The sequence below is a fragment of the Natator depressus genome, chromosome 10 (assembly GCF_965152275.1).
Source record: "Natator depressus isolate rNatDep1 chromosome 10, rNatDep2.hap1, whole genome shotgun sequence".
Taxonomy (NCBI): domain Eukaryota; kingdom Metazoa; phylum Chordata; order Testudines; family Cheloniidae; genus Natator; species Natator depressus.
This window is the reverse complement of record NC_134243.1, coordinates 14,040,697-14,064,386: the sequence shown is the minus strand read 5'-3', so window position 1 is coordinate 14,064,386 and position 23,690 is coordinate 14,040,697. Positions and strand designations below refer to the sequence as shown.

Below are 23,690 nucleotides of genomic sequence, written 5' to 3'. Positions count from 1 at the left end.
TACCATATCAAAGCAATTCTCATTTCTTTTGTAACCACCAGGGAGTCTGAAACAGGCAATTACATCTTCTTTCCAGCTCAGAGAGGCATATCACCCTTTGCCACACATTAAAGCATGTTAATAAAGCAAGTTCAAGGGTGTGTGTACTTTATTGGGCAATCACACCTCTGAAGGATTAGAAACACTTAGCCCTAGGGAGCAATTATCTTGCAGTAACCACAGGCCTGCTCTCATCTGTGGCATAATTATTGAAGATTTTTCTGGATTTTGTACAAAGACAATCTTGAAAGAAAACTTGCAGTTCTGTAAGGGTGAAATTCTCCTCTGGGCAGATGACCAGAACAAGAACTGTGAACTACTCAAGACCCAGTTAAGCCCTATTTGAGTATTTAAAGAGGACTTAAGCAAGCTCCAACATTGCTTAGTGGATGGAATACTGGAGTGGGACTTAAAAGATCTGGTTTCTATTTCTTGCTGTGGCCTATTGGATAACTTTGGGTGAGCCACTCTCACGCCTCAGTTTCCCCATCTAAAATGGGGAATAACAGTGGGGATAACAATACTGAGCTCCTCTGTAAAGCACTTTGAAATCTATATCTAAAAAGCACTACACAAGAGGTAGGTATTACTAGTAAGTGTTGAATAAACCTTGGGGAGGCATTCTGCAGAAAGGAGAATTGTTATTGTGTATCAGTAGATTTCACTCTATATTCAGTGTGTGTGTGTGTGTGTGTGTGTGTGTATATACACACATGTAGTTCCATACTTGATAATGATTCATAACAGATATATTTGCAAAATCTTAGGCACTTGGCTTTTGTCAGAATAAATATCATAGCTCAGTAGAACCCAGTTATCAGCTATCCCTGTGATGGGAAACTGTAAATACAGAGCACTGCACTCACCTAGAGGCACACCATATTCTGTTTTTCATAATGTTCAGCTGTTTGGAACTCACTGGGAATGGGAACATTCCAGGCACAGCTGTGGCTATATGGTTGACCGATGATGGAGGTACCATGTAGTAGGAGAGATGGATATTGTGCTACTAAACCATTTCATAACCAGGATCTAAGGGTCTTTTTATTATTTATTGATTGATTTTGCAATGCTACCATAAAATGTAACTGTGAGATTCTTATTGCATGTTACAGCTAATAAAGATGGAAATCTGTTCTTATTAGATCTTAGAATTACAAGCACTTCATTTAATATATATATAGAGAGAGACAGAGTGAGGAAGAAATTCTGACTTTGAGCTACATTTTGAAATACACCCCAAAAGCGATGGCGAATCGGAGAAGTACAGAGTGTAAATACTGTGCCCCACTTCTACTTCCTCCAACGCTTGTTTAACGGAACTTCTATGTGTCAGGCTGCAGATGAGATTGCTTGACCTTATCGGTTAGGGCAAGTGTCCATGTCCTTGTGCTCCATCCTATTCATCCGTGGTGTCTCTGGCAGTCAGAAGGCAGTGTAGAGATTTTATGGGCTGTAGTAGTGGTAATGTGTATCCCTCATGGGAAAACATGAGAGCCAGGATTTGACACTTCTTTATAGCCAAATTCTCCTCATCTTACTTACACAAGCAGTCATAGTACATAGCATTGCAAAAGAGAAGTTTCGTGTGCACTTAATTATTCTGAAGTTGCTGAGTGTTTTGGTACATGTTGTGCTGTGTCGACTCAATGCACAAAAACCTGAATGAAATCTAAATGGTGAAATCCTGGCAAAAATATCACTGACTTTCATGGGTTTGCAGGATTTCACCCAAAATATTTGGTACCATGAATAAGAGAAGAAAGCATGATGATCTTGAAGTCCAGGCACTGGACCAGGTGTCAGGAGCTCTAGGTTATGGCTCTGCCAAAATCTGCTTGTGTGACGTTAGTCAAGTTGTAGCGAGATCCAACAAAACACTGAAGCATGTGCTTCATTGTAAGGAACATGGTTAGACCCATTGACTACTCAGGTGCTTAAAGTTAAGTATGATCTTAAGTGCTGTGCTAGATTAGGTTACTCATGGCAGAACTGAGCCCTCAATATCTCTGTGTTTCAGTTCTTCACCTGTAAAATAAGAATAACACTTTCCTGTCACACAGAGGCATTTTGAGGATACATTAATATTTGTGATGCTGTAAGATACCACAGTGATGGGGGCTACATTAGGAGCTTGATGAATAGGTTGACAGACTTTATATATCTGATTTTCAGTTCATCATGTTCATAATATATTCAAAAGATCTCTTTATTTTTGGCAATATATGTAGAAATAGAAGAAGTAGTTCTTTTTAAATCTGGAGTATCTGTGGCACATGCATTGTACTGCAAAAATCAAAATATCTCCCCCTTTTTGTCAAAGGAAACTTGAGCTATTTGGTGTTTCTAATTCATTTAATGTTATTGTTCCTTTAAATCTTTACCCCTGAGTGACCCCAGACACAGTACATATTACACAACATTCTCTGTGCTGAAGGACAGTTTAAACCTCTGATTTTGTAAGTGTTTTTCTTCCATCCATGCCAGAGCACTACAAATGTGTAATTTGTACAAAATATTCTATATTTCCTTCTCTGAAGGAAGTCTGAGACTGCATGAGCACAAACTAAGCTTATGTTTGCACTGGCAATTTTTTTGCAAAGCACTTTTTTTGCAGCTGTATCATTTTTCATGTTTGCTGTTTATGGTGAGCTGACAATATATAACCAGGGCCTCCAAGGAGATGGGGTGGGGGAGAGAAATGACAGATTTCATGGGCTAGTCATGGCAAAAATGCACATATCACCCTCTTCATAAAATGAAAGCATCTAAAAGAGAAAGTCAATTATATAGGCAAAAAGATTTGCATCTGTTATAATTTCCTAATGCAGATGCATTAAATAGATGCGCAAAATATCATTGCAGCCCCTCGTTAATGATCTCTTCCGCTTATTTAATTGCTATGAGACTCTTTTCTCCCTGCTGTGGCAACAACATTGACCATATTAATGTGGTTACAGAGAACTGTTTTGTAGTGCTGTCAAGTGCCTCTTAATCTTCCTACTCCTGTATGTGAAGCCAGGTTTCTATCTCCAAGATTCATCAAATGTTATTTCTGGATTAAGATTTTTCTTATTCACAAAATAAATTAGTGACAGGAGCTTCCTAGCACTTGTCTTTCTTTTCATACCATGAGTCTTTCATTTTGCATACAAGCACTGCGGTTTATGGCTGATGGCTAAGAATCCTTTATATCTAACGTGCATAGCCAGTTAGCCTGTGTGGCTTTGATACCCACTTCATCGTCTTCTCCCCACCCATCTAAAAAAGGAAGGTGAAAGAGAATTTGCAGTAAATCGCTATATATACACCCTTTTGTCTGTAATAACACACACAATTTAAGTGTGTACATGTAACCTGCTGGTAAGTGTGTTATGCACCGCCCTCTGTGCCTGATGCAAGGGGGATTTGTTTCAGCTCTCATCCTGAAAGTTTAGCTCAAGCCTTAGAATCTCGTGCTTGTTGCACTGTAGGTCCCCAGTGTTGACCAAGAAGTGGCCATTGCATATATTAATAATAATTCATTAATTACTTGACCAATTCATGTGTAGGGGTGTGTGAGCGTGTGCATTGTTAATAGCAGCTATTAAGAACATAAAAATGGCCATACTGGGTCAGATCAATGGTCCATCTAGCCCAGTATCCCATCTTCCAACAGTGGCCAGTGCCAGATGCTTCAAAGGGAAAAACAGAGCAATTATCAAGTGATCCATCCCCTGTTGTCCAGTCCCAGCTTATGGTAGTCAGAGGCTTAGGAAAACCCAGAGCAAGGGGTTGCATCCCAGATCATATTGCTAATAGCCACGATGTACCTGTCCTCCATGAATGTACCTAATTCTTTTTTGAATCCAGTAAAACTTTAGGCCCTCATAACATCCCCTGGCAATGAGTTCCACAGGTTGATTATGCATTGTGTGAAGAAGTACTTCCTTTTGTTTGTTTTAAACCTGCTGCCTAATAACTTCATTGAGTGACCGCGGTTCATGTATTTTGTGAAGGGATAAATAACACTTCTTTATTCACTTTCTGCACACCAGTCATGATTTTATAGACCTCTATAGTATCCCCCCTTGGTTGCCTCTTTTCCAAGCTGAACAGTACCAGTCTATTCAATCTCTCCTCATATTGAAGCTGCTCCATACCTTTAATAATTTTTCTTGCCCTTTTCTGCACATTTTCCATTTCTAATATATCTTTTTTTAGAACTTCACTCAGTATTCAAGATGTGGGCATATCATGGATTTATATAGTGGCATTATGATGTTTACTGTCTTATTATCTATCCCTTTCCTAATGGTTCATAACATTCTATTAGCTTTTATGACTGCCGCTGCTCATTGAGCAGATGTTTTCAGAGAACTATCCACAATGACTCGAAGATCTCTTTCTTGAGTGGTAACAGCTAATTTAGACCCTATCATTTTATATGTTTGGATTATATTTTCCATTATGCATTACTTTACATTTATCAACACTGAATTTCATCTGCCATTCTGATGCCCAATCACCCAGTTTTGTGGGATCCCTTTGTAACTCTTTGCAGTCTGCTTTGGATTTAACTATCTTGAGTAATTTTGTATTGTCTGCAAACTTTGCCACCTCACTGTTTACCCCTTTTTCCAGATTATATATGAATATGTTGAACATCACTGGTCCCAGGACAGATCCCTGGGGGACACTGCTATTTACCTGTCTCCATTCTGTTAACTGACCATTTGTTCCTACCCTTTGTTTCCTGTCTTTTAACCAATTACTGATCCATGAGAGGACTTCCCCTCTTATTCCAGGACTGCTTACTTTGCTTAAGAGCCTTTGGTGAGGGACCTCGTCAAAGGCTTTCTGAAAGTCAAGTACACCATATACACTGGATCTCCCTTATCCATATGTTTGTTGACTCCCTCAAATAATTGTAATAGATTGGTGAGGCATGATTCCCTTTACAAACGTTGTGTTGACTCTTCACCGACAAATCATGTTAATCTATGTGTCTGATAATTCTGTTCTTTACTATAATTTCAACCAATTTTCCTAGTGCTAAATTTGGGCTTACCAGCCTGTAATTGCCAGGATTACCTCTGAAGCCTTTTTTTAAAAAAATTTGGCATCACATTAGCTATCCGCTGGTCATTTGGTACAGAAGCTGATTTAAGCAATAGGTTACATACCACTGTTACTAGTTCTGCAATTTCATATTTGAGTTCCCGCAGGACTCTTGGGTGAATACCATCTGGAACAGTTTTTGTCAGATTTATCACTTAAAAAGAATAGCTCAGGTGTGGGAATCTCCCTCACATCCTCTGCAGTGAAGACTGATGCAAAGAATTCATTTAGCTTCTCCTCAATGGCCTTATCTTCCTGGAATGCTCCTTTAGTACCTCAATCATCCAGTGGCCCCAATGGTTGTTTGGCAGGCTTCCTGCTTCTAATGTACTTCCCCTCTTTTTTTTCCCCCGTTAGTTTTTGAGTCTTTTACTAGTTGCTCTTCCAATTATTTTTTTGGTCTGACTAATTATTCTTTTACACTTGGCTTGCCAGAGTTTATACTCCTTTCTATTTTCTTGAGTATGAGTTGACTTCCAATTTTTAGAGGATGCCATTTTACCTCTAATTGCCTCTTTTACTCTGTTGTTTAGGCCTGGCGGCATACTTTTGCTCCTCTTACTATTTATTTAAAATTTGGGGTATACATTTAATTCGAGCCTCTACTATGGTGTCTGTATATAATGATGCCTAATTCTAAGCAGATGTATGCATGTACATTTGCTATATATGCTACATGCATGACAAGATCAAATACTCTGTATTCTTTGGTAGTTCCAACCATATATGTGTGGAACACAGAGAGCAATATGGGAGGGAGGGTAGGGTAGATAGATGTGAAGATAGAGATGCACTAAGCGGGGAAAGTCACGGGGACCTTTACAAGTGAGGAAAACCACCTCTATGATGGTACTTTATATATGTTTAAATAATTACAGAATAGTAATTTAAAAAAGCATAGGACCAAATATTGCTCTTAGTCATACCCGTACTCCACAGAGTTGCACTGGTGTAATAATAACCCAGAGCAGAATCTAGCCCATGACATTGGAAAAACTCACCTCACCTCAGCTGTTGAAACTTGCATGCATGGCTAAACACTGTAGGCCTGACTGTTAGATCTGAAATATTTGCTGCAGAAAAGAAGGGTGGTACAGACAAATAGTCTTAAGAAATTATCCTACTTGTCTGATATCATTATGTCAGAAGCTACCAGAGAATGCAGAGTATTTGATCTTGTGGCACATGTACTGTACACAGCAAATGTACACATATACATCTGCTTAGAGTTAGGTATCATTATATTCCATTCCTTTTTCTGTAATTGTTTAGTGTGTCTTACATGGTTTGTATCTAATTTTGTTTTGTATTCTTTTTAGTTGGTTTCTCAATAATAAAAAAAAAAAAGCTCTGAATTTAAAATCTCACCTTCCTGTCAATATATTTTCCATCAGGCTCACTTTTTGTTTTAGCTTTGAAATCTTGCAGGTGTGACATTGGTGTATCAGGTGGGCTCCAGAAAGAATGGGAATGAAATAATGCCCTGCTCATGCCAAAAAGTATGATGGATCTGTTAGACATCTTCACTAATGCGCTTACACCAATACTAATATTTTGCCATTGCTTTTCTCATGAGGAAGTGCAGCTACTTGTTTGGCAGGTCTTGAAATAGAATTGCATTTTCCAAACTGGTCAAACTTCATGCTTCTTATTCTGATCAAAAATTCCCTTCCTGTTCTGTGCAGCTGAAAGCAACACAGAATGACTGGAAAAACTGCCCTGTCTCACAGAATTATCTTCTGCTTTAGTTGACCCTTTCTTTGATAAACTATATAGGGTGTTAGACTAGAGATGGTATGCCAAATTGGGTCCCTGACTTTATACCCAGCACAATCCCAATAAAGTCAATGGAATGGACAGGGTATATAAATCAGGGAAGGATTGGGCCCCAAATCCAGAACATTACAAGAGAAAATAAAAATCTCATGGCTGGAAAAATGTACATCTGTAAAGACCCTCTTAATTTTTTTCTGTTGTTTTGTTGGAGACCCTTAAATAACATTACATAGCTTTTTCTGACACTGAAACATGTTAGTAACCCTGACAGTACATCCAGTTATATTTTATAGGGTTTTACAGTCAGGGTTAGTAACTCGTGTTCTATTCAGCATGATATTTGTATTTTTTCTCTTTTTTCACCCCTTTTGGGTAGGATTTGAGTAACATTTTGTTATCATTGGCCTGAGGAGGTATGGGTATTGCAAAATCTCCTGGGATGAGTTTTGGTTTTGCATACCCAAATCAGGGTTTGTTTGCATCTGGATTCCATATTATCCAAACCACTAAAGTTTGGAGAGAAGGAGGTGTTAAAATAAATGGTCCTGGCTTTGTCCCATTTCTAATATTTTTGTAATGTTGTTCTAATGAACAAAACAAAAAACCCCAATGGATTAATATGTATACAGGCCAGCCAGTATGCACAGCTCTGCAAAATAGCTGAACTGTTGCTAAAGAATCAGTGGAGCCCCTAGTCTGAAACGTTTGCAGCCTGCAAGGTGTTGAGCACACCTAATCTCACTTTGGCAATAGGAGCTGATGGTGTTCAACACCTTGAAAGACCAAGTCCAAAGATTGTGGAGCACAGAACTCAAGCAGAGAACCACATGGGCCCTAGCTAGAACACTTCAGAGAACAGATTGTGTGTAGACCTTCTTTTGACAGTTTGGCAAGCATCTGTTGAGATGTTCTGCCCTGAGTACAAGACAGTATGAAAGATGGCACAACACCTGAAAAGGAGACAAAGGGCACAATCAAGAAGGGAGCATTGGTGGAATAAGGAGAGCAACATGGGAGGGCGAATGGGGCAGGCAGACGTGAAGATAGAGATGTACCAAGGGCAAAAGTCATGGAGACCTTTGAAAATGAGGAAAAGCTTTGAACTTAACATCGTAGGAGAGTGGAGCCAGCATGTACATTCAAGAAGGAAGATGTATTGGGCAAGACAGTGGGAAAGGAAAAATAATCTCAGCAACTGCATTTTAGATGGTTCAGTGGACCATTCATGGTTTGTTTGTTTTTCTTCTGTATATACCAATAGGATTTCTATATACAATTTTCTCTCTCTCCTTAGCTGGACACCATTCATCTGGTTGCAATTCTGCTATTCATGTTAAGTTAGCTAGTCTTTGGGCATGTTGTAAAGCTTTCCTTTTCTGTACACCGTAAAAAGAAAAAAAAGAGGCCCACATGCAGCAGCATGGTCTTGGTATTTATCCTTTTAGCAGTTTATTATTTATTCCTACACTGTTGCCTCCCTGTGTGAATTTCTGCCTTTCAGCCCAGGTAAATATTCTTCCATTTTTCTAATCATAAAACTGTAGTGAAATGAGAGAAATCTAAACATCTTGCAAAAGTCCGTATTGTCATTTGGATGAGAGCAGTTGAGCGGGCCAAACATCCGTTCTGTAGCACGTTAAATTGCACGTCTTTGCATTCCGGGATTGGCCACTCATTTTCTGGACCATATTCTGTTCTTGTAAACAGCTCAGATAGTCCCTAGGAGTGCTCTTTGTAACAGAATGCTTTGATAAAGCCAAAGCTATCAGCTGCCAAGATTCCATAAGGAGCTGGAAATAGGCGCCAGATATCTTTGCTACTGTAGATGTCAATGCATTAGCAACATCATTTATCTTCCTAAAGACATACTAAGCCCCTAAAATGTATTATAAAATTAAGTGGCATTTTTTCCACCTGCTCTAGCTGATGCCAAATGCTGATAGAAAGCTCTCTCTAGTGATATGACTCTGCATGCAAAATTTAAGTGCCCTACTAAGGACTGCAGCTGCTCCGAGACCTCCTTTTTTCTATCGGCTGCCTCCTTCACTTAGAATAATAAGCTTTAGATTATCTCGGGGCACTTTAGATTCCAGTGCTGCACCATCCAATTTGACATAACAACAAGAAAAAGAAAAAGAAAAAAACAAAGAAAAGAAAAAATTGCAAGTCGTCACTGGCCTTCCATTCTGTTTCTTCAGCTAGTCAGAAGAATAAAGAACAGGAGGACTTGTGGCACCTTAGAGACTAACAAATTTATTTGAGCATAAGCTTTCGTGAGCTACAGCTCACTTCATCGGATGCATTCAGCTCACGAAAGCTTATGCTCAAATAAATTTGTTAGTCTCTAAGGTACCACAAGTCCTCCTGTTCTTTTTGCAAATACAGACTAACACGGCTGCTACTCTGAAACCTGTCAGAAGAATAAGTTCATGAAAAATGGTTAATCAAACTGCAAGCTAGTACTAAGTGACACATTTTAGTACTATATTAATTGTATTTTATCATTGTATTTATTTATTGTATTTATGTTATGCCAAAGTGTCTTCAGTCAAGAGGAAACAAGATTTAAGCATCTTGAATATTTCACAGGGAATGGGAATAGACATATCAAACGAACATAACAAGTGATACCTGTGGGTACACCCTGATAATCTCCAATTATCTGTTAGAAAGCCCAAACTACTTTCTTATCAATGTTCATTGGCCTGTTAAGTCTCTTACTGGTCCTGCTGCTGTAGAATTAACACCGCTCCTCCCCAAACAATCCCATTCTCTGCTGCCAAAATACTTACTATTGTTATGTGTATTGTGATAATGTCCAATTAGGATGAGGGCCCCATTGTGTTAAAGGGTCTACAACAGCTAGACATAGTCGCTGCCCTTAGAGAGCTCAGATTCTCATCTGAAACCAGAGTGTGACACACAAAAGGAGATAGACACCTGTTTGTTGTACTCATCCAGTCAACCGTACTGATACCTTGTGCATGTATGCTGTTGTAATCCACTGGTCCTCTGTAATCCTTTTAGTTGATTCTGCTGATTCCTCTTGGGTGTTCCTTTAAAAAAAAAAGTAGGAAGCATGGCCTATTTAAAAAGAAATGGCCTCTGAATCCATAATAATAAACCAACGACAAGGCCTTTGATTAGTTAAAATACAGTTGTTTGGATACAAAGATGCTTCTGAAATGTCTCTGGATTGCCAGCAAACTGTGTATGTCCTTATATATATCAGTAGTGTCTAACTTGCTTTTTGACTGCTAATGCATATGATTTGAAACTTACCGCAGTCTGTTGAAGAAGAAAAGGAGTATGTGTGGCACCTTAGAGACTAACCAATTTATTTGAGCATAAGCTTTCGTGAGCTACAGCTCACTTCATCGGATGCATGCAGTGGAAAATACAGTGAGGAGATTTATATACGCACAGACCATGAAAAAATGGGTGTTTATCATACACATTGTAAGAAGAGTGATCACTTAAGATGAGCTATTACCAGCAGGAGAGTGGGGTGGGGGGAGAGAAAACCTTTTGAAGTGATAATCAAGGTGGGCCATTTCCAGCACATTTCCAGGAGTTAACAAGAACTCACGAAAGCTTATGCTCAAATAAATTGGTTAGTCTCTAAGGTGCCACAAGTACTCCTTTTCTTTTTGCGAATACAGACTAACACGGCTGCTACTCTGAAACCTGTGCTGAAGAAGTATGACATCTAGATGGAATTCTATTGAGTGATGAGGAGGAACCCACGGGCATGCTACATTTTAGTACTACTGATAACAGGCAGGCGTTGGAGAGAGGTCCTGGAAACTAGCCTTAGATTACCAGGCTAAAGACTTAGTTTCTATAGCAGCTTTCTCTGAAAAATGCCAAAGAGTCAGAGACCGCTTTATGATCTTAATGTGTGGATGAGATTCATGACTTGCCAGTAATGAACATGAAACAATGAATATTGCAGTTAAGGTGTAAAATTATGGACCGAAAAAAGAGTATGCTAACGTTTTTGAAATCTGGGGGGGATCTGCAAATATTTTCACGCATAAATCGTCGTGTCAAATGTCAAAATGTTCTTGAACAACAAATCATGTGGGAATAATAATGAAAATGGAGTCAGCTCTCCATGATTATCCCAGAAGGCATTCATTAATTTGAATGGTTTTAGTTATTCCCTTCTTTAGCGTGAATTGCTAGGTCAGATCATGGATAAAGCTCATCTTAGGTAAAACCATATGTGTTCCCATTAATTTAAAATTCCACTTTTTGCTTTGTTCTTATTTTTCTCCCAGTTATGTTCAGGATTTTCAGTGGCTTTGGTTTTTCATGATAGTTCTTGTTTCTCCTCTACAAAGGTTGCTAGTTCTGATTTGTCTTCTACTAGTGTTGTAATTCATTTGGTCTTGTGCCATTGAACAAATTTTAACTGCATGCAGTATGAGCAGAACTCCAGCTGTCTCTCCTCCAGAACTTCCCATTTTGTCATTATAGAAATCTGTCAAATCTTCCCCCAAGGAGAGGAGTACTGGATTCCAACTGTTTGCAAAATAGGAAGACCAGCCAGAAATTCTCTCCCACCCTCCACAACCAGTAGATCCTGAAATAGTGGATGGTGTGCGATTTTAATGCTGGCACTGAGCAGCTCCTACCATTGTCCTTAATTTATTATCAGGAAGAGGTCTAAACTTCTGCAGCGGTCTTACCTTCTTGGTCTGTTTGCTCAAATATCTAATTGCTTTTGTCGTTTTATGAGCTAGTCTTTGTTCAATAGCCATCACTTAATAAACCAGAAACAATAGGCTTTATTTCTCTTCTTTTAAAATGCAATTCTGCTTTAAAACATGCTACAGGAGGGATTAAGTGGTATCATGCACTATTGTAATCGACCTGGAATGGATTCAAAAATCAGGACTCCTTTCCCAACACTTTAGTTAGAGATTGGGTGATAAATTAAGATCTCATCTACAATTATCTAAAACCAGAGTAAATCCATAGGACTAAATGGGGTCTCATCAGTGTAAATGAGAGCTGAATTTGATCCTTTGACTCTACACTTGTACAAATCCAAATAGAATTTGGCCCAGAGAATTCTCTTCTAACCACACTGCCAAGCACTTTGACTGCACACACCAGATAATAGTCAAACTGGTTTTGGTTTTGAATTTTTGGTAAAATAAATTCAAATATAAATCATACAAACTTGAATAAGGAGAATATTTAAATTGTGGGCGCCTGTTGTTGTATTGTGCCTTCATAACACAGATAAACACAGTCGCTGGGAACTGACCGTTGGTTCTTAAGAAAGCATTGTCAAAAAATGGTGTCAGCTCCAGATGGCCTTTTAAATTCTGTAGCGTACCTAGTGCCACGCACATCGCACCTCTTACACCTTGCTCTAGATACACAGAGTGTCATCCAGCTCATTGGTGGCTGAGGAGTTGTCAACAAATCTTTCAGTTTCCAGTGTGTACTCCAATTAGCTGTAAACATGCATTTAAATAACATTGTGGGATATCAAAGTCAACCCAAGAGACTGTTTACAATATAAATTGTAGTCATTTCCTTCTTAAGTATCAGTAGTCAGTTCCTACCATGGGACATTACAATAGGTCACCAGAGATGAAGGCTTCAGGATGCCAGGTGAGTTCTAGCTTGGGATCAGGCCCCAAAGGATGCTCGGGTTTTCTAATTGCTTTCAAGCTAGGGTCAATAAAGTGCTAGTAGATCACTAGAGAATGCTAGGATCTTGGGGGAACTCTGATGCTAGGGAGGACACTGAGGTCATTTGAAGACCCTGTTGAGGTTGTTTGGGAGAGGAGTTTCATTCTCAGGCCCCTGAGTGGGGTCTTCTATGCCTGCCCCAACTTGACTCTGCATAGCTTTGCAGAAATTCTGGGACTTGAAAAAACTTCCTTCTGATTTATATTGAATCAGGACCCAATTCAAAAGGCACCCAATGATTATTTCTGTGAAAATACAGGGAAAGAATATGCATGCTGGTCACTTCTGCTGATCAGGTGTTTTTCTGTATCTATATAGAGCACGTGAGCTGGACTATCAACAGGACTTTAAATAATTAGCGTCTGTAGTTTATTTTTGCCATCAAGTCAAGATTTAAAAGGTATGGGTAACTCTTGTGTCCAGACTTAGCCATGAGTTCAGCGTCCTGTCCATTGTTTGGGCATTTCCATGAGCGTATTGCTCAATGGTGGGCAACCTGCGGCCTGTGGGCTGCCACTTCCCGCAGCTCCCATTGGCCGGGAACGGTGAACCTTGGCCACTGGGAGCTGCAGGCGTCCGTGCCTGCAAATGGTCAATGTAAACAAACTGTCTCGCGGCCCACCAGCAGATTACTCTGATGGGCTGCAGGTTGCTCACCACTGGTCTTGCTCCTCTACATAGCCAAGATCATGGCCTTGAGGATGGTGCATTGTCATTTGAAAATGTATAACAATAGTACAGAAACCCATATAAACAAGGTTAAGCCTGCAGGGAAAAAAGTACTGATTCTACAATTAATAATATCCATTACCTTTGCCTGGAGCTTCAAGGAGCTAATAGAAAAGTGAAATTTGTGGGAATATACTATTCCTGCAGCTATGTAATGAGTTGACTGCCCCATATGTCAGATATGCAGCAGTAAGGAACTATGATGGTTTTCTGTGGATAGTTGCACTTTCAGGATTAAGATCTACCCTTTATTTGGGACTTATTTTCTCAATCAAGATTTTTTTTTTAAAGGAACAACCATGATATGTTTAAACTCTCTAGAAGATAAAAAGCAGATGGTACTGATTAGCTAATTAGTAATATTTTCTGAAGCGTATCAGCTGCATAGAGTGAATGGTGTAAGCTTTGCAAAATACTGGAGTTGTGTCTTTTTCTCTTTCAATTAGTTGCCGAAATTTATTAAAATCAGAAAAAAATAAGCACTCGAAATCCTTTTCTGCCCAGTAGAAATATGTTAATTTCCTTCTCCCAAAATGTACAGTCAAAGCTCATTTCTCTAGTACTGAGGTTACAACATACAGTTGATATGGAACTGTACAATGAGGCTGCAGCTAACCTAGCAGTTTTGTATTTATTATATACCGTACCATAAGCCAACTCAACTTTATTCATCCCTGTGGCTATTTCACCTTTTCCCTTGTTCCTATCTCAAAAACATTAGTTTTATTTTGTCCTGGTCTCACTTCTAGCTTCTATCCTTTACTGCCTTTTTGCAACAACAGGAGCAAATGGAGAGCAGTGATTGCTTATTTGATTGCCACACTGCAGCACTTCTGCTGAGCAGGGGACCACATGTGTGAAAATTACGATTGCAGTGCTAAGTATTGTACCCTCAGTAGGCATGCTTATGGCCCACACGAAGCCACAATTTGAATGACACGTGACAAGAAAATAAATATGTTGATGGTCTCTGTGTGTCTGCAGTTATGCTTCATTTAAGGCATGGACTACTTTGTACTGTACAAAGTCTGTAGAAAGAAAAACAATACCTATACATAGGGCAGTTTTCTTGGGATGAAATTCACCCCAAGCAGATGGCCTACAGAAGATCTATGTAACACTTAAGTCACATTTAAGTCCTCAAAATAGGATATAAGTGGAATTTAACGGAGTCGTAGGTCTTGTGATGGTCAACTGCACAGGGTGAATTTCATCCCATGGCCAATTCCTGGACCCATTGAAGTTAATGCAAAACTCCCATTGGCTTCACAGGGCCCAGAGATTGCCCCTTTGTTACAAGTAAAGATCTTTCCATTTTTAACAGAGTTTGATGTTTGAGCTTTATCTTTCTATTTAAAAAAACAGTTTTTATTTGTGCTTAAAATGTAGGAAGAACAAATTCTTGACGCTTCTCTGGAGTACAATCGTGTTAATGTTCTTTGAAATGTGACGTATGTCATTGCAGTCAAACTGGAATGGTTCCATTTCTTCTGAAATGAAGAAAACATGTCATTGTTGGATCCAAGTAATACAAAAGAAGAGTCATATTTTAGATAGCAGCTCCACAACTGCCAAAGATGAAAGCGAAATTTTATTACTTTTGGAAATTTTATAATTACAGTTTATGATAATTTAATGAAATGACATTCTTTTCACTGCTACCACTAATGAAATGTTTGAGTGATAAAACAGATCTTGTTAAATAGAGCGAGCATCTTGAGTGGAACAGCACTTGTGACAGCAGCCTTCATGCAGGAGGATAGGCTTGGAATTCAGAACTTTGTTGCAGAAGTAAGAAAGATAAAATTACTTTATGGTGAATAATTCGCACATGAAGTATTTTTAGGGGCCTTCGATTAAGGAACCAATACTGAACTCTTGAACAAAGGGCTTGATTTTTGAGCATTGCTGATTATAAATACTAACCCTTATTTGTCATGCCTGTTTTTCTTTGCAGGCAAACCAGAGAACAGGAAACCCCACCTGACTTCTTTTATTTCTCAGACTATGAAAGGCATAATGCTGAAATAGCAGCATTTCATTTGGACAGGTAAGTAAAACAAAATAATATTTAAAAGAAAAATTAAATGTGATGTGCATTTTATTCCAAACCCTCCTGCCTGGAAAAAAATTTAGTTACTTTAAAAATAGAAAATAACATAAAAAGGGTGAGCAATCTACATGAAGAAATGAATGGAACAGAATGAAAATGAGGAATAATAATTAGAAACAAAGGTTTACTTTGGGAGGAAGATATCTGAAAAGAAGTAAAGGTCAAAATGAATTAGAGGCGATATTAAAGAGAAGAGTCTAATGCTACACATGACAATGTGATCTGAGTTGCATATGGAGAGGTCTCATGTCATGGGGGATACATGGCATTGGTATAACTGAACCTGTCCTACTTCAATTAGTTCTAGGCATGTGAATATGAGATAGATATTGATAAGCAGGAGAGCACTCAGAGAAGAGTAAAATAAATGATGAACAGAGAGGGGAGAAGAGATGGTGGTTTCATAAGGTTGAGGTTGGGACTGGCTGCTGAGGGCCATTGTGCACAAAGTTTAGAGTTAGGGTCATAGTTAGGCGCACAGTTACAATGAGGAATGGGGCCCATTGGTTGGTCTAGGACAGGATTAGGGCTGGACCCTGATGGAGCCATCTGTGTGTCCAAGATAGGCTTTGGACCCATTTAGGACCCATTTAGCCTCCAGTGCAGAGATTATGGGTGAGTTTACTGGGAATCTAGGATTACAGTTAGAGACCATGGCATTTTCTGGATTAGGATTAGGGTTGCAGTTTCTTGCACATCCTGGGTGAGGGCCAGAGTTGGAGGCCATAAAACGTTCTTGGGAGTCTCTTGGACAATTCATAATAGAGTTAGGGTAGGGACTGTAGGGAATCCTGGGAAAGGGTTACAGTTGGATCCCATGAGACACATCAGGCCCCGAGTTCAGGTATGAGTGGCAATCAGAGGTAGGATGATGATTTGAGACCACTTGGATACCATGGTTTACGCTAGGATTGAGACTGGAGGACTGTCCTGGGCTAGAGTCATTGTTGGAACCCATCGGACATTTCAGAGTAGGGTAATGATTGGAGCCAGTTGGGCTTCCAGATCAAGGTTTGGGGTTGGAACCTCTTGGACTTCCAGGCCTCAGATAAAGGTTGGGGCCAATAGAATGTCCACATATAGGGTTGGGTTTGTGCCAATAGGGATTCTGGAGTTATGGCTAGGGTTAGGAGCCATAGGGCTGCCCACCCAAAGGTCAGGGTCAGGGCCTGTAGGGCTTCCGGGCCTGGGGTTTGAGTCAGGGAAGGTAGAGCGTTGGTTTTGGGGCTGTAGTGCTATCCATCCTAGGGTTAGGATTGCAATATATAGGATTTCCTGGCCTAAGATTATGGTAGTGGATGGTAGGGATTAGGGACAGGTTGAGGGCCATAAGGCTTCCAGGCCTAAGGTTAGGGTTGGGGGCAGTAAGGCTTCTCCAACGAGGTAGAGGATTGGGACTCACAGGGCTCCCAGACCTAAGTCTAGGGTTGGATCTGTTGGGCTGCCCAGCCTAGGGTAAGATTGGGCCTGATACAGCTCCCTGACCTAGTGAAAGGATTGAGTCTCATTTTGCTTCCCAACCTAGGGTTTGCATTGGGTCCCCAGGGCTTCCCAGCCTAAAATTATGGTTGGGGTCCCTAGAACTCCCTACCCTAAGGATAGGGTTGAGATCCATAGGGCACCCTAGTCTAAGGTTAGGTTTGGGGCTCTGAGGCATATGTCTACACTGCATCTGGAAGCAAGCCTCCCAGCCTACTAGACAAATTTGCATTAGTGGTGTTCACAGTAGCAAGCTAAAAGTAGCAGTGGGGATGTTGCAGCTCCAATGGAGGCTTGAATTGGCCACCCAGGCTCAAGCCCACCCTACACCCTGGATCTGAGCTTGGGTGGCTAGCCTGAGCCTCCACCAGTGTCGCAATGTCCATGTAGCTATTTTAATGCACTAGCAAGAGCCCTGCTAGCACAAGTCTGTCTACCAGGTCAGGAAGCTTGCTCCAAGCTGTAATGTAGACATACCCTAAAACTAGTTAACCTAGGGTTAGGGTTGGTGCCCATAGAACTCTTCTTTTAGGGATCCCCAGCCTAGTGTAAAACATGGGGTCTGTAGAGCTCCCCAGTTTAGAGTTAGGGCCTGTAGGGCTTTCCAGGTTAGGGTTGAGGCCCACAGTGCTTCCCTTTCTTGGGTTAGAATTGATGCCCCTAGGGCTCTCCACTTAGGGTTAGGTTTGGGGCCTTTAGGGCTACCCAGACAAGGGTTAGATTGGAGCCTTTTGGGCCTCTCTGGATATCCTGGAATGAGGGTAATAGGTTACCAATGCAAGACATTGGAACCCCGTGTCTAGCTTCTCTCAAAACAGGAGTGAAAAAGCAATGGATAACGTCCTTTAGAGAACAATCCTGCATTGGTGAGGAGTTGGACTGGACTAACAAACAGGTCTCTTGTATCTTAGATTTCTAGGATATTACATTGCTTAATTTTTTAATGAAACATTGTATCCTCTTGCTTTTAATCATATAGTGATTCTGCTTGGATCACTTGATGATTATCAGTTCTGTTAATTCCCTCTGAAGCACCTGGCATTGGCCACTGTCAGAAGACAGGATACTGGGCTAGATGGACCTTTGGTCTGACCCAGTATGGCCATTCTTATCCTTTATACAATAAGGCTAAATCAGGACTCATAACAATGAACGTTTAACATTACATCTTGAGCATGTATACTATGCACCATGGATGATCTGGTTTAAACTTGATGAGGGTCTTTGAAATATGAAGGCCAAAGAAAAATTTAGATGGTGCCTTCTGGGTATAATGTACCTCTTTAGTTTGCATCACAATTACGTTTTTAGAGGCAGGAATTATCAGAGGTTTTGTTGTTGTTGTTGTTGTTTAAAAAATCGTAAAAGTAAACTGCCCCTTTTATTTCACTTCCAGGATCCTAGATTTTCGTCGCGTTCCACCTGTTGCAGGTAGATTGGTTAATATGACCAGAGAAATTAGGGATGTTACTCGTGACAAGAAACTGTGGAGGACATTTTTCATTTCACCAGGTAGTTTTATGCATTACATTGCCCTCTTCCTACGTCACAAGGGAGACACCTATTGTTTAATTGTAATATAAGGTCTCTTTTTATATACCTTTAAATAAAAACAAATATGGTTTGTCAGGGGAGCTGTTGGATCAGGTCATGCTCTATTGACAGCAAACAATATACTGTATTGAACTGAGTCCCTTTTTTCAGTATTGTTGTAGCCGAGCTGATCCCAGAATATGAAAGACACAGGGTGGGTGATGTAATATCTGTTATTGGACCAACTTCTGTTGGTGGAATGTTCAACCTTGCAAGCTATACAGAGCTCTTCTTCAGGTCTCTGCTTCCTTCCCCTTCGCCAAGAGAAGTTAGTCCAGTAAAAGATATGACCTCATCCACATTCTCCCTTTTGCCATTCACAAATAATCCAATGAGTTTTATTTGTGTGTATTTGTTTGTTAATGAAAATTATTCAACAAGTGTTTTATGTAAAACATTTTCATCAGTTACTTGCAGATTATTCAAAACAACTAACACTTAGCACATTTACTATTTATGCTATATGACTGATCATCGCTATAGGTTACATACTATTGTTTCTGCTCCCTGATTGGATGGCTGAAACTTTTATATATGGGAGGGGAACTGAATAAATCATCTCAGTCCCAAACGTTCTCATGGACACATATTTACATCGGTATCAATAACAAGGCAGTGTGACACTTGAGCAATATGTATGAAGGATACTCCTTCCAGGTGGAAATCAGCTGTGTTCCAAAGGCTACCACAAGGCCTATGCAGCATGTAAGTCCCATTTATATCCTCAGAATAGGGTTTAATTGTGACCTAACTGGTGCATAGCCCTTGTTCTGGCCCTCTGGACCAGGGAGAATATTAACCTCCGTAAACATTCTTGTAAATAATAAAATTGTACATTGAGGATAGCCAATAAAAGGGGTTGTGAACATCATAGCAGCGAATCTGTGGGTGTTATTCACAGTATGATCCTGAATGCTTTCTTCAGTATTTGCCCAGCTCTAGTAGCCTCATAAAATGCAACATCTGAATTTTCAAAGGCTCATTCTTAAGAGTTCAATAATCCACACACCCCATAGGCTACTCCCTAATGCAAACACAGAGTAAAAAGGATGTGCTTAATTCCCATTGACTTTACTATTAAATGATGTTACATGATGTGCAGTGTGCTTAAGTGTTTTCCTGAATTGGGTCTATGTGATTTGAATTTGGGTCTATGTGATTGGGTCATTCAGGAAATCTCTGACAGAGCTGAGAATTGACCCCAGATTCCTTGAGTCCCAGTCCCAAGTCTTAATCACAAGAGAATCCTTCCCCTCAATTTCCATGAACATAATCGTTACATGCCTGCATCAGATGAAAACCATAACCCTCCATTTTGGGTTTTCATTACAAAAATAGCTATTTATTGTGTGTGTCACACTTGTGCACATAAAATCACCTATGAAGTCATTAGTGATGTCTACATTTTGAGATCATGATATATTTTCAGCATTGTTATATGCACATTTTTAACATGCTGTAATTTATAGCAGTAACTTCACTTGGAAAATAAATTGCATAACTGCAAAAAGTTAAATCTACCCTCAAGTTTTGAGTGCCCATTTTTACATATACAACTAATTGACCATGCTCACAAAACAAGGTATGCACCCACTTTGTGTACACACACAGGAATGTGGGTAATCCAGTCAAGCACTTGAGTGACAAATGTGAATTTTCATGCACAAAATATGATCACTGCAATCAATTATGGATGCAAACACTGTGAGCAAAATTTAGAGATAAAATTTAGGCTGAAAATCTGGTGGGTAATGTTAAATTAATGTAGTTTGTTTTGCTCACTTGAAATGTTAACCACTGTATTCCCATGCTTGTGAGCAAGAGATTTGGAAGGGTATGGTCCTTTGTTTTTTCCAATTTACATATCAAGGTTTTAAGGGAAACCTTGTGTGATTTCTGGAAGCAGAATCATAAAACAATGCTAAAATATCTGAACAGTTTAAAGCAACTGAAGCAACGAATTCCAGAGAAAAGACTGCGAGTTAAGATAAAGTTCTTTATCTCATCATGATACAATTTTAGACATTCAAAGGAAGGTCCAAGCATAATCCTTTATCCACCTCTATTTATGTGATTCAGATAAACGCAATTAAAATATTTGATTAACCATGACTCAGGCTTTGCTGGAGAATAAAATGCTTAACTTGTGTGTTTGCATTATAGATTTTCTAAATCAATGTACCTTCCTTATAGCATGTTAGTGAATTGCAAAGCCATTCTCTGCAAATCCTTAGTTTAATTAGCCAGACTCACATTACTGTAAGAACAGTCTGCATCTTGTATCTCATACTGACCTTAAATGGCATTAATTAATTAATGTGGGGTCCAGAAGTAATAAAGGTCCTAAATTAAGCACTATTGGACAAATCCAGGGACCTAACACCAAGCCCAAATAGCAGATTAAATAGCGCATTTGAAAGGATCCCACTGATTTCAGTGCTAGCTTCACAAGTGGGAAGCCTCAGATATCAGCCGGGGCTACCTCAGCCCAGTAGTTGAAGGAGTCTCTATAGCTCTGATATACCCCTGCTGCAGGATTTATGATGTGGTGAAACATCTGATCATATCAAAGACAGCTCTCAGCTTGCCCAGTTAGAAATTCCCCTATTCTCAGGGCACAGGTTGATTTGCCTCTAGAAGTTTCTCCTCTGCCGCATTTTGTGCTAAACTGACTAGATTTAGTACATTCAATACGAACATAATAAGAAACCACGGAATACTTCACATCTCTGTGTCACATTGAGCTCTCAAGATCTCCATGGGATTCCCCCTGTAGCTGAATGTATGTTGTCTCTGCAGCTCTATCCCAGTGCATGCGGAGAGTTAAGGGCTGTGGAGACACAGTGTCTCCTCCATAAACATAACTCCCCCCCCCCCCCCGCCACACACCCCTTAAAGTCAATGCAGCAGTAAGTGGCATTCATTTTGCACAGAGTCCCCACCAGACCAGGAAACTACCCCTTAAAGGGGAATCCCTGGCTGCATGGATCCAATGGACCCACACTTCCAGCAAGCTGTAGGGGTGTGGAGAGAGGCACAGAGCCTCAAATGGTCTTGTGCATCTAATGATCACTCCAAGAGGTGTTAGGGCCAAATCCTCAGCTTGTTCTATGATGTGTGGAGTGTGCAAACCTCATCCCGGCAATGGAACAGAGGTTCCGTGCCCGAGGCCACCTCCGAGTGTTGTCCCATGGGACAGGGCTATCGGGCCCTTCTGTGCCAATAACTTCCAGACAGCTCTTGTTTGGAACTACACATCAGGGAAGCATTCATTTTTATGCGGAGAAATGTAAAACCCTGAAACCGGACAGCAATAGGGTCAGTCAATACTGCATTCCAAGAGAAAGCACATTGCAGAAAAAGTGCACTTGCAAGCAGTTTGGTCTAATCATGAGACATGGAAATAGACGAGTAATCATTTAAATTAATTTTACATCCTTTGCAGCAGGGGAAGCTATGGAAACTCTAGTACTCTTACAAAGGAATAGTAACTTACTAGCAAAAGGGAGAAGGTGGATGAGGTAATAGCTTTGACTGGACCCGGTTCTGTTGGTGAGAGAGACATGCTTTCAAGCTTACAGAGAACTCTTCTTCAGGTAGCAAAAAGAGACATATTAATGTCAGCCATCGTTTTAGTTCTAGTAAGCATTAGCGCTTTCATTCAGAGTAACCAATTCCAGGGGATTGTGGATGTTTTTTTTTTTTTCCAGCCAACAATAGCAAATCTGAGTCTGTTATTATTCTGAGCAGGTAGATTAAAGATCTTTTCATGTACTGCTGTAGTAAACATTCAGGATTATATCCTCTTTCTAGACTTTTGATTGCAAGGGTATTGCTAAATGCACAGTATTAAAAGTAACACTACTTTCAGTGAAATAAAGGTACTGCCAAGTCATTTGATTGTAAAGCATTTTGAAATGTTCCTTTTCTACCTGAGCAGAATTATTGTTCTGCTAACGTTATGAAAGCCACAAGATGGATGGATAGATGCACAGACACATTTTGAATTTTAATTATAATAATCAGGCTGAGCCTTGATACTCCTATTTTTCGATCACTTGATTATGATTACAAGGCATTTTGTCAAAACCCACAAATCTAGTCAATTCATATTCAAATGCCTTAAGTATTGGACAAATGTATTGCAATATCACTTTGGGCCCCTCAAAATGTTCCTGCTCATGTTCTTTATTTAATGAAATGGAAGTTAACACATTGATACAAGACACAGCAGAAATATTTCAGTGCAACCACCCATCTGAAACATCCCCTCCCTTTCCAGGGTGCCAATGCTGCGGATAGTGCTGATGCACCCCGCCACCCTTTGCACTAGGAGAGTGCAAGCAGCTTGCACCGGGGTTGCATCCTTTGCAGATGTGTTGTGCTCCCCCTTTGGCTGCATCCCCACACAATATATTAAACAACCAAATACTGCCCTTGGTCCTCACACGGGGCTCCTGTTAAAGTCCTATATAAGCATAGGAAGGTGGGATTTGTCCATAAATGTGTCATGTGGGAATGCAGATGATCTACCTTATTTTCAAATGGACTTTTAAAAAAACTATTTGAATTAATCTTAATGGGAGTTGTGGATTATTACAAATATTCAGCATCCGTGTTTTTGAATTTTTTTTTAAGAAATCCTTTTGAAGAATGCTATTCAGAGAGATATAACCCCATAATATTACAACCCTACCTTGCCGCAATCCCTGCATGCAGGAAGGGGTAGAAATATTTTTAATGGCAAAATGCCCATTCATAAGAGATTTGCACAACGCATTTCTATCATTCCAATGATGCTAAAATGTGAGCTACGGTGCCAGAATCCTGCAGTCCCCTGCGCAAGACTATTGAAGCCAATGGGACTCTGGGCCACAAGTCTGGGCCAACAGAGCATGCCATTGGGGGCAGAAAAGGCCTTGTTATTGACTGTAGCTTATCACCAAGAAATACTCTTGTGGGTTTTGCTTCAGATCCGTCGTCCTAACAACAGGACATATCCGGCCATCCTTCAATGTGTGGGATGATCATTGAAGTCACTGGGAGTTCTGTGTAAAAAATCAATAGCTGGATATGCCCCAATAAGAACAATGATTGATTGGAAAGCACAGTGCAGCCAGCATGTATCATGTTAGCTCTGTCATCCCGT

The 23,690-nt window shown here is 40.0% G+C and overlaps 1 protein-coding gene across 1 annotated transcript in view; it reads left to right on the top strand.

Annotated features, from left to right (window-relative positions):
- The window catches only part of FAM20C (FAM20C golgi associated secretory pathway kinase), an 88,737-nt gene that overhangs the window by 43,803 nt on the left and 21,244 nt on the right, over positions 1–23,690 (top strand). Inside the window, exons 4-5 of the mRNA XM_074965255.1 lie at positions 15,314–15,406; positions 18,345–18,460. Coding sequence (XP_074821356.1) covers positions 15,314–15,406; positions 18,345–18,460 — 209 coding nt within the window. The remainder of the gene's footprint in view (positions 1–15,313; positions 15,407–18,344; positions 18,461–23,690) is intronic.